This window comes from Chiloscyllium plagiosum, chromosome 6 (genome assembly GCF_004010195.1).
Source record: "Chiloscyllium plagiosum isolate BGI_BamShark_2017 chromosome 6, ASM401019v2, whole genome shotgun sequence".
NCBI classification, from domain to species: Eukaryota; Metazoa; Chordata; class Chondrichthyes; order Orectolobiformes; family Hemiscylliidae; genus Chiloscyllium; species Chiloscyllium plagiosum.
This window is the reverse complement of record NC_057715.1, coordinates 107,814,508-107,831,308: the sequence shown is the minus strand read 5'-3', so window position 1 is coordinate 107,831,308 and position 16,801 is coordinate 107,814,508. Positions and strand designations below refer to the sequence as shown.

General features: G+C 43.2%; 1 protein-coding gene across 12 annotated transcripts in view; it reads right to left on the bottom strand.

Moving 5' to 3' along the window:
* Nucleotides 1-16,801, bottom strand: part of LOC122550924 (glycogenin-1-like) — a 109,317-nt gene that overhangs the window by 16,868 nt on the left and 75,648 nt on the right. For 5 of the 12 annotated variants that reach the window (XM_043692389.1, XM_043692394.1, XM_043692390.1 and 2 more), the window contains exons 8-10: nt 11,694-11,807; nt 7,186-7,254; nt 5,015-5,056 (exon numbers count right to left, since the gene is read on the bottom strand). The exons of 2 other annotated variants lie outside the window; for them this stretch is intronic. In XM_043692389.1, coding sequence (XP_043548324.1) covers nt 5,015-5,056; nt 7,186-7,254; nt 11,694-11,807 — 225 coding nt within the window. Of the gene's footprint in view, nt 1-5,014; nt 5,057-5,862; nt 5,984-7,185; nt 7,255-11,693; nt 11,808-16,801 lie in introns of all 12 variants that reach the window. 5 more of the 12 variants (XR_006311975.1, XR_006311976.1, XM_043692397.1 and 2 more) reach the window with 3 other exon arrangements.

The following is a 16,801-nucleotide window of genomic DNA, read 5'->3' as shown; positions in this document are numbered from 1 at the left end:
CAGGAGAACGATTGCAGGTGTAGTCATTCATCAAGCTTTCCCATTCTTACCTGGCATACAGGCACGGTATGACCTACAGGCTTCACCAACCAACCTTATATATTTTAAATACAAGAGACTGTGACCATTTAAAAAAAACAATTACTTCTAAACGGTTTCATTAAATGCTGTGCGTGATGTTGATAGCTAATGTTGCCAAGTATTAGATTGTCAGCTAATTCTATTTTGAAACCTAAGTGGGTTGTTGAGAGGATTGATTTACGAGGTTAGTTGCAGTCTGATTCTCACATGTACTGTCTTCTTAGCTGACTTTCTGGTTACACCATATCTAATAGATGCAGGTATTGGTATTTTCTGTTAAAAATAAAGAAAAACGATTTGTAAATCTCAATTATTCACATCAGATTTGTCTGTACTGTGCCATATTGTTATTGCTACTGCACATAATAATAGAAAGGTTATATACTACAGATGATGAAACCCAGATTAAGATGAGTTTCATCTTTGTAACACTGCCACTACACTCTGTGGAGTCTAACTTCTATGGTTAAGAATCAGGGAAAAAAACAAAACTTAACCTCAGGATAGTTTTAATAAGTTGCTCCACAGGTGGAAAGTGGCATTGTGGAGGAGCTACCAGTTACAGTCTCAGTGTATAAGAAAAATACATGAACATATTAGGAATAAATCATTTATCCCTTTAAGTGTGTCTTGCTAATTGATCTGATTGTAGCCTCTCATACACTTTTGCTCCCATGTCATTCAAGAATCTCTCTAACCCCAATTTCAAAACATTCAAAGACCCTACCTCAATGCTCCTCTTGAGAAACAAATTCCACAAACTAATGACTCTAAGAAACAGCATTCCTTCACACTGCCATCTTAAATAGGAGTCTCTGAAGTTTAATGTGTTCCTCAGTTCTAGTCTCCCTCATTGGGAGCAGGGGCTTGACAGGATGCATAGCCAGAAGCTGACAGGGGATACCTAAACAGCTTTGACTTGGGAACTGGGTTTGGATGGGTGAGTCTCACGATATCGAATCAATCATTTAGGATGGACAAGAGGAGAAATATCTTCACTCAAAAGGCACATGAATCTTCGGTATTGTCAATCCTAGAAGGTTGTGAGTGCTGCTGGGTCACGTCTATTTGAGACCGCGATAGTCAGACTTTTTTGATCTTTCAGATTACCATCAGATGTCGGGAGAGGGTGGGAACGTGGAGTCCTTTGAAACTGTATTGAATAGTGAAGGCAGCTCAAGGGAACAATGGGTCTTTCTCTCTTACTGTAGATCTTCTTAATCCATCGAAAATGACACAGGAAAATTCCAAAATTTATGCCAGAATTATGATAAATACTATTTTCAAACTAATAGAGATTGAAGCGAATTGATCAAAATAAAATCACCAACATTTATATTCATCCAGTTTGCCTAGCAATAAAAGTATATGAGGTATCCTTTGAATTAAGCAATGGGAACAAACAATACAGACAAGTGCCCCAAGCCATACCCACCACTCAAATAGCAGGACAACGTAACAGTGGTTTCTGTTCGAGGCGGTGACCCCCTAGTCTTAGTTTCACCTGCTAGTGGAAACAACCTTCCTGCTTCGATAAGATTCCCCCATCACATACAGGTCTGATCAGGTAAGGACAGCAGATTTCCTTCCTTAGATAAAAAAAAAACCCAAGCCAAAAGGCAACTGGTTTCTGACCCTGACATTCCTTGGACTTTTGCTGAGGCCGGCTCAGAGTATGCACCACCAGAGGCGATACATTAGTTAAGCCCATCCCTATGGCACAGTGTTTCAGTGATTAGCACTGCTGCCTCACAGCGCCAGGGACCGAGGTTCAATTCCACCTAGAGACCTGGGTTGAATTGCACCCTCAGTCGACTGTCTGTGTGGAGTCTTCACAGTCACTCTATGTCTGAGTGGGATGCAGCCGGGCGCTCCAGTTCCTCCCACAGTCCAAAGATGTGCAGAATTGGCCATGTCAAGTTACCCACGGTGTCCAGGGATGTGCAGGCTGCGTGGGTTAGCTATGTGGAATGCAAAGGAAATGACGGAGATGGGGCAGGTCTGAGTGGGATGCTCTTCAGAGGGTCGGTGTGGACTCGATGGGCCAAATGGGATTTTATAGCTCGGACCCAGGTACCCCTCCCACTTTGAACTGGCCAGTTTGTTCACTACACATTCATTTCAATTACTGGTTGGAATAGGACTGTTTTTGCTGAAATACACATTTCCAATTCTTCTAAACCTCATCTTTTTGAAACCTGCTCTCCAAACCCTCCCATCCCCTAAGCAAAAGGCTTAGGCTTTAAAAGGTTTTAATGACTAAATCGCTCAATATGTAAATGGTTCGAGTCCATCAGCACCTCAGGCAGGGACGAAAAGCAGCATGTGGCACAGCAGTTTCAACAGTGCTGATCTCTCAGATAGCAGTGTACGGAAAGCTCTGCTCTGACTCCATATAGAGCCTGTTGTTAATCAACAAAGGACCCATTTATCTGGTGTGTCTGGTAGGCTTGTGTTAGAGGCCAGCAATACCACAGTGCATGTGTCAAATTCTACCACCTTCCTACCAACCCTCTGAAAATATTGGCATTCCCAGGGGTCTTCTGCCAATGTCTGCAGGATCTTTTCAAATATTAACACATTCTTGGGATTCCCTACAAATACAAACAGACCCTCAATTCACTCAAAAGCCTTGATTGGAGATTTCCTGCTTCTTTCACCCCAACTAATTTCACGTTTTAATTATGAAACATATGATTCCTTCCAGTACCTCCCAATTTAATCATGCATCATAAGCCTATTTTACTTGAGGGAGAAAACACTAATGGACATTAAATAGCAGAATGTATTCAATATTACTGTTAATATAAACAAACTCCCAGGAAGAGAACATTCAGAGAAAAATATTACACTGGTTATCATCTGATTATTTTGCTCACCATATTGTGATGGGAAAGCGGGTTAATCAAACATCTTTTTCAAGTAAAACAAAATGACTGTCTGAGGCATAGGATGGAGATGGGGGTTAACACACTGAAATTTCACCCTCTGGGATTCAAGCTAAAATCCAAGAATTTCTATCAAGGATTGATGACGCATACAAAATGATCACATGTTAAATGAGAAAGATTCAATTGTATGTCCTGGTGACTATGATTAAAAATAATGCAGAAATCTTTGTTCAAAGGGTGAAAAATACAAAGTATTCAGGGGAAAAAAAATTTGCAGATGTTTTGTATCAATTGAAACAGATCTGACAAAAAAAATCGATGCAATGCATTTTTGCTTTTCAGAAAAATGGGCATTTTTTAAGAATTGGATTTACGGCCACCTGAGAATTTGACCAAATGGGAAGGGAGTGGATGAGGTCTTGTATCAGAGTAGGTAGCATTCCGTCTCTGACTCAAAGGCTGTATATTCAAGTCCTACTCTACAACGTGATGGTAACGGACCTGGAAATCTTTCCAAAAACACCCGATAGCAGACAGTAGGTATGGGAGAGTTTCCTAGTCAGCCATGCTGCAGAAGGGAACAGCAAACCACTGCAGTACTCCAGCAGGCATAGTCACAGATCAGAGTACATGGCCACCAAAGCCCTCTTAGAGCAAGGTAGCTCAAGAGAGGGGGTACCGGAGTTATACTGATGCAGTACAAGCTTGTCTGATTGGGTGAAGCCAATACTCTGGCCTCTGTTTTAACCCCTTCTACTCATCACTCCGCCCCACATTCCCCCAGGTCAATAGCAGTCTGCCCCGCGAGGAGGGGCTGTTGGAGATATTGAATCTAGACTGAATTACTTTTATTTCTTCCTCGTGACATTTTATACAGATTGGCCTATGTGGAGTGACTATAACGAGGTCAACCAGCTGGAGCTCATGGAATGAATTCCCTGATTGGACCAGATTAATTGCTCCAATCAGGGAGACCTGGTTGACATAAAAGGATGAACTTTGGGGATATTGAGCCCCGGGAATACCTGACTCAGAGAGAGGCAGTGCTATTGTCAAAGACGATTCATTTGTCAATAAAGGGTGATTGATAATGGGATGCACTTTGATACTGACAGCTACTGCCCTAGTGTATGTTCAAAGGGTTAGATCACTCATACTGTGTGGGCTATGATGAGGTCCATGCTGGGCCAGTATTCCAATAGAAGCCAGGACGTGGTTTTGAAGCACTAACTGGTCCAATAAAAGTCCTGGCTGAATATGAAGCAAAAAGAAAAACTCCATGCACGAACTCCTGGGATTCCTCCATCACATCTTCTCCCCATTCCATTTCCTACTGCCACAGTTCCCCATGGAGTCAAGCAGAGGAATCTGGCTGGGTTTGGGAAAGTTAACGGGAACAGTTCAAGGAGGGCCAGCCAGCAAGATCCGTCAGAGGGGTGTGTCTGCTCTTCCAGCCTCCCCACACAACACAAAGTTCGAGGATCCCCTCCCCTTTCAAATTCAAGTAATTTGCAACAAGGTACAGGTAACCCTGGCTATCTGTACATAGAGTGCTCCTATGAAACCTTTTGTAAGGCAAAAAGGCATGAAATGAAGCAGCATTATTTTATATGGGAAAAATTTCGCCTTTTCTCATACAAGTGAAAATCCCCTTCAGATTTCTTTTGGTTAGCGAAACCAGCTACTAATGTAGTAGTGAAGTGGCCTAAAGCAGACTTTCGAAAAGCAGGGGATACCTGTATGGCAAAATAGGGCAAGAAAAATCATGAAAGAACATGCAACTCACTTTTGTGTGGTCAACAGACAATTAGTCACATTTTACCTACCCAAATTTCAGAGTTTCTTATTTAAACACAAGAGAAATATGCAATTGTAGCCCATGTGATAAAGGGGTAAATGCACAATTCCACACTCTCAGCATGGCCTACAAGTCTAGAGTGGGCCAGCTCGAACCTACCTTTCCTGGACTCAGCTCCCTGCCAGGATATCACCACCTAGAAATTAAAAGCACCTCAGTTTCTCACTGCCAGACAGATGCTTACTTTTTTAGCTGCCAATGGGTCAGGCAACAGCACATTTCTCTTCTAAATGAAAGACAGTGCAAACGTAAGTATCTATTCATGTCACGGTTTTCAAAACAACTTTTGCAACTTACAGCAATTCAATAAGGAAATTTCCACTTTTTAACAGATCGGGTCTTTAGTTGTTAACACAAAAGATTCGCTTCTGCTGCTGTCTTCACCATCCCCTTTAGAATTGAAAACCAAAAGGCCCATGCCCATGCCCATGGTCAGTTAGGGGTACATGTCCCCAACGTTCAGGCTAATTCTGCAGTTGAGCTCTTATAATTAGCTGGAAGGTTCATCTTCCTTTGTACCAAAGCAAGTTTTATAAATCCATATCTTTTCTTTTTCGAAATTTAACCCGAGCGGAAATTCTTGGACACTGCCCTGATGGGAGTTGAGCCGATGCTCTGTGTGTGATCATTTGTCCAACAATAAAGCTGAAGTTCTGTACAGTCATCACCAGCTTATAGCAACTGTGTCTCATTTCACAGTAATAAAAGCTGACCATTAGGTTACAAGTGGGACCATCAGCTTGCCCTGCCCCCTCACCAAGGTGAGTCTGCAGAGAGGAAGAGCTTATCTGGAATTTGATCGGATTGCAATAAACCCAAAAGACAAAAGTTGGGTAGCAATTAAGAACCAACAAAAATAAAGGCAAAAATTAGAAATCTGCACTCTACTTCATAGACCACAAATTGCTTAAATAAAACTAAGAGCAGTAGATACTGAAGATCGGAAACAAAAACTGCGATTGCTTAGAAACTCAGCAGGTCTGGCAGCATCTGTGGAAAAAGAAACAAAGTGAACGTTTCAAGTCCAGTCACCTTTCTTCAGGACACAAAAAGGGTCAGTGAACTCCCAAACGTTCACTCTGTTTTTCTCTCCACAGATGCACTGGACCTGCTGATTTTCTCCAGCACTTCTTATTTTTGTCACAGCATATCCCTGTTGGGTGCAATTTTAACACAGAGTCAATTCACAGGAACGCCATACAGAAACAGCATTAATCGCGCCTCCAGTCATGAAACAGTTACAGCGGCCATTTGGTCTATCAAATGTCTGTCGGCTCTCTTTAAGTCAGGTAGGGCCACCTACTCCTGTCTTTTTCCCACAGCTCTGAAAATTGTCTTCTTTTCAGAAAACTAGTGCCAATAGAAACCTGTCTACTCTGTCTAGACTTCTTAAGATTTTGAACAGCTTGATCAAAATGCCTCTTAAGCTTTGCTCCCCAAAGCAGAATAGTGCTAGCTTCTCCAATCTATACACATAACTGAATTACTAGAATCATTCTTGTAATTATCCTAAGCATCTTCTCAGCAAACTGTCTTATTCTCTAGTGACTGCAGCAGAGACTGCCAAGACCAGAGTGGAGCTCCTGAGCCTCATGCCATGATGGGCAACATAGTTGACCACCCAGGCATGAACTGTCACATTTCAAATTAGAGGGAAGCTACTATTCCGCATCCTAATGCCTTCCCAGAATCCCACATCAGCCTGATTCACTCTCCCACTTAATGAGTGCTTGTCTGTGTTTGGGTGCGGGGTGTGGGGAGCGGTGGTTGGGGTTAACCACCGCTGGGAGATCAAGGCAGGGCCTCCCCTGGAATTGAGTGGGCCTGATCACCATGGTCACCACTATGATGGGCTCCACTCAATCCAGCCCACTGTGTGGTGAACAGGTTTCATTTGTGGTGTGCCTTTAGTGCACTAAAAAAAACCCAAGATGGCTTCCTTCCACAGAAAGAAAATGGATATTTAGCACATCTTAATAAAAATGAGGAACGAGAGGTAGAAAGGCACGGAAGTTTAAGCCACCATTGGTGAAGTAATTTGGATCAGGAACACTCATGAAATCAGAATTGGAAGACTGCCAAGGCAGGACCTGCCAAGTCATGTATCGTTTCTATCCTGACCTCCCATACTCTCATCTGATACAATGGCATGATACGCAAGAAGTTCACAAAGCAATCTTTTTGCAGAAAAGTGATCATATCCAAAAGGATTGCTTGAACCCTTAGTGGGACATTGCGAGCTAAAATACGCCAAGAATTTGATTGTAAATTAAGTCAGTTTTTGTTTAGAAAAACCAACTGATTATTGAGAGCATTGATTAATGCAGCTAGTCGCAGACAGATATTCTAATGTACCATCTTCGCAGACGTATGCAGTTCATTGGCATTTGGCAGATTCACAAATCTTACATGTTTGGCTTCACGCTGTGGAAAATAAGGAAAGTGAGCTGTAAGCCTCAACTCTTACACTGGCTTAGTCTCTACCACGTCAAATAATTACTACAACATTACACGATTTTTTAAAAAATCCTATTTTCCTCTTAAATAATTAATAAACTCAAATTAAAGATCATATTTTACACACAAACTTTCTGTAGAACCCACGTTTAGCAGTGGAGTAAAGCTACAGTCTGCAGAGGTTTTTGGCCAGGGATCAGATTGGGTCAGCTTTACACCGAAGTGCAGTCACATGTTAACAATGCAAGACCTGGGACTTTGTCAGAGAGGCGTCCTCTCACCTGGACAAGAGCACATCAAAGCTGGAACTATCATCATGCTTTTAATATGGACAGAGAGCGGTGATGCTTTCAATTTGCCTCATGAAGACATCATTTTAAAAAATGCAGAACCAAATAAAATGCTTGCCTTACTGGCAAATAAATAATGTTCCTTCTGGGCATCTCCCAGCCATCTGACTTTAGTAACAATTTTACTGTTTAATTAGAATTTTCAAATTCTCTTGGACACTATTTACTGCCTAACTATTTACTGCCCTTGCTGATTCATCTATTGTTTCCACACATAGTCCAATAGCATTCAACCTTTTGTCACATACCACCATCTCTTTAAAACTTTGTGATTTTGTCTACTGCACAGTCAACCTTCAGATTCTTGCACAGAAGTTATTCTGTATCATCAAAAATATTGAATTGTCTGAGAAAGCAACATGTTGACCAACATCTATCAACAATCTTACAACATGACAGTGGTTACCACTGATAAAGAATCTGAACTGGACTATCCATATAAACACTGTGGTTACAAGAGCAGGTCAGAGACTCAGAATCCTGCATTGAGTAACCTCTCTATTGACTCCCCAGAGCCTGTTCCCCATCTACAAGATACAGATCAGGAGTTATGACGGAATATTCTTCGCTTTTGTGGATGAGTGCTGCTCCAACATTCAAGATGCCTGACACTACATAGAAGCCCTGTTGATTGGCACGACATTCACTGCCTCCAACACCAACGTTTAACAGCAGCGGTCCATACCAATTACAAGATGCATGCAGCAATTCATCAAGCTCCTTAAACTGCATCTTCCAAACTCATGATCATTTCTGTCTAGAAAGACAGTGGGAGCACCACCACTTGCAAGTTCCCCTCCAAGTCACCTACCATCCTGACTTGGAAACATTTGTTGGTTCAAAAGCATGGAATCCCCTTCCAAATGACATTGTGGGTGTCTCTACACCAAATGGACTGTTGTGGTTCAATAATATATCAATCACCCACCACTTTCTCAAGGGCAATTAGGAATAGACAATAAATGTCAGCCTAGCCAACGATACCCACATTCTATGAACGAATAAGAAAGGACTCAAAACATTAACTGTGTTTCTCTATGCCCATCCTGCTGAGTTTCTCCAGCATTTCCTGGGTTTTTTTTCATCCTTGCAGCCTTGCTGTTCAATATTTACACTAATAGCAGCCCATTCACCTGCAGTCCAAATAGTCCCCCAAGATGAATTAGCATAGTAGAGTAGTCCTTTAGCATTGCTGAGTTAACCAACGACCTGTGCAACATATATGCAAATCATATGCAAACCAACCCTGAGTGACACACAAAAACAAACTAAAATGTTGCAGATGCTAGAAATCGGACATTAAAATACAATCCTACAATACAAAGATTTATATTATTTGCACAGCCTGAACACTGCTTCACTCTCTAAGAATGCTGCCAGACCTGCTGAGTATTTCTACCATTTTCTGTGTTTAATCGTGATATTTCATTAATAATGAAAAGCTGTAGATCAACTCTTTACAACTTTGGAACTGAGATGCAAAAGTTAAATGGATTGGGTTGGGAGAATACTGACTCACTAATTTAAGCCTGTGTAGCCCGGAACAATGCAAGATCACACTCTTAAGCTTCGAAGATTATTCCAAAGCAAAAGCAAAGGAGACCGCCAGAAATAGGCCTAACTGGGGAGTTGACCTGAAAGCATTACAAACAACTGCCCTTGCTCTGTGTTACTCAGGAGCTGCCCATTCCCCAGTGAAGAGATTGGATGATATCTCTGCGACATGTATTGCTGAGCAATTACTGGCTGCCAGAAGTCCATTAAAGTGGGAAGTCTGCACCTACTTGCTGAATACTCCAGCCATAAGGAAGCAAATTACAATATGTAGAATCAAAGTGGACCAGTGATCCTATTCATCCTCCAGTCTAGAAAGAACCAGCAACAATATGGCCCCCAGGGTGTCCAGCTTCTTGACTTGAGCCCCTCAGCTGCTGCTTTGCTGACTGCGAAGCCATCGACAGTCAAAGGCACATCGGTTGGCTAATGGAAGAGATGGCTCTTTCAACAAGTAATCCCAAGTATCTACGTTCCTCAACTACCCCAGTACTGATGCAAGCCACAGCAAGGCCCTTATGCAAGAGTGGGGAAGGTAGCCAAATAAATTCTCTTGGTTGTAGTAAGGCGACCCTAATAACACCACACCTCCTCAAATACTCTCTACTACCACAGCCCTATAGAACTGAAGATCATAAGGTCTTCAGCTATCGAGTGAAATACTAAGTGGAACAGAGGTGAAGGAAGGTATAGCAGAGAGACAAGACAAATCCTATTTCATCTTTTCCACACTTGGCAGAACGCAGTCAGGCTAGGGCTGGTGGAATTTAGCTGCAAGGCTAGACTGGACAATCTGGAGTTGCAGTAGATGTAATAACTTGGAGAAGCAATGTGTAAGTCACTCTCCTCCTCTCTCAAGTTGCCCATTGTTTGTAAACCTTTGTCTCATTACGCTATGGTATTTAGCAATAGTTACTATCCTCATTCTTCAAAACACTGTGTAACAAAACTCACTTCCAACAGTGGTGGCTTATACATCGGTGAGCTTGGAATTCATATGCTCACAAACTCTCAGTCTAACCTGGAATGAAATTCTACACTCCCATTTTTTCCCAACCTGTGGAACAAAGTGGATATTTTGTGCAAAAAGTCTTAAAAAGATGAAAAAAAATGCTGTTTCCTGGTTATTTCTATTTTAGGTTGAAACAATAAGCATGAACAATGACCCACTGGTGCTTTCACAGTTTACATCCATCTTGAACTATTTAAGAGGAAAACATGACTCTTACACATCATCTATTACAGCCAATGCTAAAGTCAACTACCCTGTAATGAAATGATGGCTTATTTCTCGATACATACTCCTCCAGCCAGTTTCTTCACAAAATTCAAGAGAAAAGATCTACGCTTGTATTAATAGATTAGCTTTTTCTGATAACGTTCTGTAATCACTGGGCCTTTGTTCAAATGGCTGAGCCTTGCTCAGTGATAAAGGTTGTGCTGCACCTTTCTGTAGCAACATCTGATGGGGGGGGTTAGCATTGTGATGGTTGATCAACCTGTAACTTTGTCCCCAGCAGTGTAGTCTATTGTAAGGGTGTCATAACCAAATTATCATTCAGTAGCCTTGAATGCTTTCTAGATCCTTTCCTTGCTGAAGTGGGAGGGGCGGGCTGGTTCAGGTGGACAGTTTGGGGTGCAAGAGGCAACCTTCACAACTCTCACAGTAATAATTATAATTTACTAGGTACGGGAAAAGAGCAGGGGACTCCCTTGTTGGTCAATAGATAATTAGTGGCATCTCTATCTCCTTCAGGCACATACAAACACAAATGCGCATGCGTATGCCTACACACACATTTTGGCAACTGCAAGTTTCCATGGTGCGAGAAGATTCAAGTCTTATTTGTATAGGGAAGGGAAGGGAAGACCTGACTCCTGTTTTGAGGATAAACACTCCACTAGATGACCAAATTATCAGTATTTAAGTAAGACTGACCAAGTTACAAGCCATTAAATATAACCTTGTACATAAGGAACATCAAATCCCATCAGATGAACCTCAGGTTCCGAAGATACACAAATACAAAGAAATGGCCCATCACAAATTAATAGTGGAGGATGTCAATCTTTGGCTGTGGGGCAGCATTTGTTGTACATCCCATGATGCCCTGGTACTGGGTCTGCTTTTCAAATGGATGGCTGCCAATATGATACAACCAAGGTCTTGCTAGGCCAACAAGAGACAAACAAGAGTGCTGTCACAGGCAAGGTGGCAAGTTTTATTCTCGGAGGAGTGATGGATTTTCCCCAGCAACCTGACAGCTTTTACTTTCAAGCTAACTGAATGCAAACTCTAATGGGAGTAAAGTGGGAGGTGAACTCACCTGCTCTGGACAATGAGTCCAAGCTTGTGGACCACTAGACCAGTTACACACAGATGTTACTCTACTGTACCTGTATCTTAAAATTAGAACACCCATCGAGTTAGAGCTTGTGACTGCTGTAGTGTTAGATTTTATCTATTCAACAGCAGTTAGCCGGAGAGTAAAGATGATGTACCAGTTCAACAGGTGGACCCAAATCTGGCAGCTGAATAACTACTTTTGGAATAGGTGGTGCAACTGGCGCAGATGGAGGTATATAGAAATATCCATGTCGTTGCCAAGTTACTAGCTGTTAAAAAAATAAAAAGGCAACATCAGGTGTGAGTCGAATTCATATTTGTTGCTAATTTTAAGGCTAATCTTTTCTTTAACAAAATATACACAGCCAACATGACTATCCTCAACTCGAAGTCAACAAGATGCAAGTCATAGGACCTTGCTGAGTGTTTTGCAATGCATACCAGAACAATCAATTGAGGCTTCCTCATTCTCTCACAACAAAGCATCAGACAACAGGAAGGATTCTGTGAATTAACTTTAGAACAATGGGACAGTACATCAATTTCCACGCATTCAACACTGCATCCAGTGGCAGTTTGCACTGGTCCCCAGCAGTTTACAATTACTAGAATGTGGTGCAATGATATGCTGTAGTTATCCTACTGGACTCACACCCCATCATCCACTATAGGAGCTCTTGTACTGCATGGCATGTCCCTAACTCTGGGCCAGGAGGCTCGCATTCAAGTTCCACTTGCTCCAAATGTAACAACATCTCTGAACAGATTGCTTCGAAAAATCTCCTAATGCCCACTGAAATAATTTCGAGGAGCACAGACTGTAAATGGCAGGACTGCTAGGAGCACTGATACACAAAGGGATTCAGGTCGACATCTTCCTGACCATGGTGACATAAGTGGATAAGGTGGGAAAGAAGGCTTTCATCAGTCAGAGCATCGAGTGTAAAAGTTGGCAAGTCTCATTGCTACAGTATCAGACTTCAGACAGGCCGCATTTGGTGCGCTGTGTGCAGTTCTGGTAGCCACACCACAGGAAGGATGTGGAGGCTTCAGGGTGGGTTCTGTAAATATATCCCTTACTTTAAAAACAGAAGGCTGGCTGTGACTCTGGATGGATTCAGCACTCGAAACCCTGTGGTTACTCTGTAACCCAAGCAGGGGGTTGGTCACGTGACATCCCCGTCTCGCACCCGGAAGAGCGCGGGGCGGTCACGTGGCGTCCCGTTTCGCGCCCCGGAGGAGGGTCGAGGAGGTCACGTGATGCTCCATTTCGCGGGCAAAAGAAGGTCATGTGGGGTCGGACAGCTAGGAATGCGAGGAGGCGGGGAATGGAGTCAGACCAACACCCAATCAGAAGATAATTCTACCTCAGTGTTTATATGACGTTTTTTATTGTATAAAAGACTGGGGCAGGGACAAAACGAGGTCTTACTCTTTGAACTGACACACTTTGTAGTTTGTCAGGGACAAAGAGGTTTAGACCCAGAACTCTGAACGCCTTGTCCACTTACTGTGTAAAATAAATTAAGAGTATGAGATCGAATATCTTCTCCTATTGCTTCATTTAAAAGAACACGCGGGACTTGGCTCACTCATAGAAGAAAGTAAATTTAAATTGGTAGATTGAGCCAAAGTCCAACAGTTCAAAAGAGAATTCAAGGATTCAAAGGGGAACCGTCAGTTTATGCTGCTCATTTTGAAATCACACTGTCAGCACGTGGCAGCAATAAATTGGGTTTGCCCAGTTGCTAATCATGTTTCACAATCAGAGTCAGCTAAATTGGTACCAATTCCCCCTCTGACAGAATCCCTCAGCGTGGAAGCGAGCCATTTGGCCCATCAAGCCCACACCATCCCTCTGCAGAGCATCATGCACATCCGCTACCCTATCTCTGTATCCCCCCACCCCCACCCCAAGGGGGATTCATCTAACTTACACATCCCACTACAGGCAATTTAGCACAGCCAATCCACTCTAACCTGCATACCTTTGTACTGGTGGAGAAAACCAGAGCACCTGGAAGAAACTCACACAGCCATGGGGAGAATGTGCACACAGACAGTCACCTGAGGGAAGAATCAAACCTGGGTACCTGGTGCTTTGAGGCAGTGGTGCTAACCACTGAGCCACCGTGGTGTACCACATATGTGTCAGATACCAAGGAAATTTAAAATATTCTATTTACACGGTAGCACCAGCACCAGTTTGAGTCCCGAGTTATGAAGTAGGTGGAATTTACTTGCCCTTGGTCCCATAGAGACTCTTACGTCGAGAATCAATAGCTGCTCACGTCCCTCACTCGCCCCTCACTGCCATATTACACACAGCAGGGGGAGATTCTTCACGGAATTTCAATCAGCTACTGGGGAGACCAGCTTTTATTACCCATCCCTAAACATGCAGAGGGCAGTCAAGAGTTAACCACACTTCTGTGGGTCTGGAGTCACATTTAGGCCAGACCAGGCAAGGATGCTGGATTTCCTGCCCTAAAGGACATTAGTGACCTGGATGGGTTTTTACAACAGTTGACAGTTGTTTTATGACTGCCATTCATACCAGAGTTTTGTTATTAGTGAATTCAAATTTTATACGACTACAAGAACTAGGTGCAGGAGCAGGCAATTCAGCCCCTCAAGCCGGCTCTGCAATCATTACTGATCTCATCTCGGCCTCAACACATTTTTGCCTGTTTCCCGTAGAATTTTAATTTGCAACAATTAAAAGTTATCTCCTCCTTAAATTTACTCAATATTCTGGCATCCATCACACTCCAGGGTAGTGAATTCTGCAGATCCATAATGCTTTCAAAGTAATTTCTCATCATTTCTATTTAAAATCTACTACCCCTTATCCTAAAACTATGACCCCTCATTCTAGATTACCCCATGAGGAAACAACCTCTCTACCTGTCCTTGAAGGAGCAGCGCTCTGAAAGCTAGTGCTTCCAAATAAACATGTTGGACTATAACCTGGTGTTGCATGATTTTTAACTTTGTCCAACACCAGCACCTCCAAATAATCATCTCCTTTGTTGTTGCTCTTTAGCACCTGATTAGACAGAGTCATATAGACTCAAACAGCACAGAAACAGACCTTCAGTCCAACCAGTCCATACCAACCACAATCCCAAACTAAACTAGTCCCACCTACCCGCGCTGGACCCATATCCATCCAAATGTTTCCTATTCATGTACTTATCCAAATGTCTTTTAGGAGCAGAAATAGGCCATTTGACCCATCAAGTCTGCTCTGCCATTGGATAAGGGATGATATGTTTCTAAACCCCATTCTCTTGCCTTCTCCCCATCAGCCGTGATCCCCTAATCAAGAACCTGTGTCTTAAAGATGCTTAATGGCTTGGCCTTCGCAGCCTTCTGCGGCAATGAGTTCCAAAGACTAAATACCCTCTGGCCAAAGAAATTCCTCCTCCATTCCAAACGGTCATCCCTTCACTCTAAGGCACTTAAAAGAAATAGACATTCAGCACTCCTTTGGTACTGTACATGACTCTGACTGTATAACAGACCAGACAGACAGAGATAAAAGACAAGTTGTGTTATTGGAGTGCCCTTTGTGTTTGCACAATGGCATATGGCTGTTTTGAACATTTGACAGCTTTTTTCTGTTCGGGAGCAGTGGCAGACAGAGCGGGGGTGACGTTGGAGACAAGGAGGTTGCCAGGAAGGTAAGGACTTAGTATAAATTTGAACAGCGGCTAAACCCGAGATACTACACTCGTGTAGTAGTACTCCCTCCCGCCTCCCTCCTCTAACCAGAAGATAAAGGACTCTGAAAGGTAAGCTCTTTTTTTTTTCTTTTCTTTCATATATTTAAGTGCAGTGCTTGGTTTTAGTTAGTTGATATAAAGCTAAGGCTTACAATGGCAGGGGACCTCAGACCTGTGGCACGTGCCACTTGCCTGATGTGGGAGCTCAGGGACATTCCTGACTCTTACACTTGCAAGAAGTGTGTCTAGCTGCCACATGACCACATGACGGCTCTGGAGCTGTGGATGGACTCACTGTGGAGCATCCGCGAAGTCGTGGATAGCACGCTCAATGAATTGGTCACACAGCAGGTTAGAATTGCTGAGGGAGACAGTGAATGGGTGACCAAAAGGCAGAGAAAGAGTAGGAAGGCAGTGCAGGTGTCCCCTGCAGTCATCTCCCTCCAAAACAGCTACACCGTTTTGGATACAGTTGGGGGAGATGGCTCACGAGGGGAGGGAAGCTGTTGCCAGGATCATGGCACAGTGGTGGGCACTGCTGTTCAGAGGGCAGGAAAAAGACTCAGAGCCATAATCACAGGGCATTTTATTGTAACAGGAGTACATAGGCGGTTCTGTGGCCAAAACGAATGGTGTGTTTCCTCCCAAGTGCTTGGATCAGGGATGTCACCAATGATAAGTAAAAAATGAGATGTGGTCCTGAAAGCAGAATTCAGGGAGCTAGGAGAGAAGTTAAAGAGGAGGACCTCAAAAGGTAGTGAGCTCAGGATTGCTACCAGTGCCATGTGCTGGGTGGGCGTGTGGAATGCTCTGCCCCAGAAGGCAGTGGAGGCCCAGTCTCTGGATTTGTTTAAGAAAGATTTGGATAGAGCTCTCAAGGATAGTGGAATCAAGGGTTATGGAGGTAAGGCAGGAACAGGATACTGATTGAGGATGATCAGCCATGATCATAATGAATGGTGGTGCAGGCTCAAAGGGCAGAATGGCCTACTCCTGCACCTATTGTCTATTGTCTAGCCAGGGTAGAAATGAAAGAATAAGCAGGATGAACACGTGGCTTGAGGGATGGTGTAGGAGGGAAGGGTTCGGATTTGTGGGACATTGGGGAAGGTGAGACTATTAGAAATTGGACGGCCTACACCTGAACAAGACTGGAACTAATGTCCTTGCGGAGTTTTTGCTCCTGCTGTTGGGGAGGTTTTAAACTAGTGTGGCTGGAAACCAGAAAAAAAGACTACTAGACAGTGAGGTGGAAACTGGAGACTGTAAGGATCACAAAGTTAGCATTACCAAGGGGAAGAGTAGGCAGACAGCAGATGAACGCAAAAGAACTAGCGGCCTGAAGTGCATATACTTTAATGCAAGGAGTATAGTGGGTAAGGCAGATGAATTTAGGGCTTGAATTGATGCCTGGGAGTATGATACTATTGCCGTCACACAGTCTTGGTTGAAGGAAGAGCATGATCGGCATCTAAATGTTCCAGGATATAGGTGCTTCAGACATCACACAGAGGGAAGTGAAGTGGGGGGGGGGG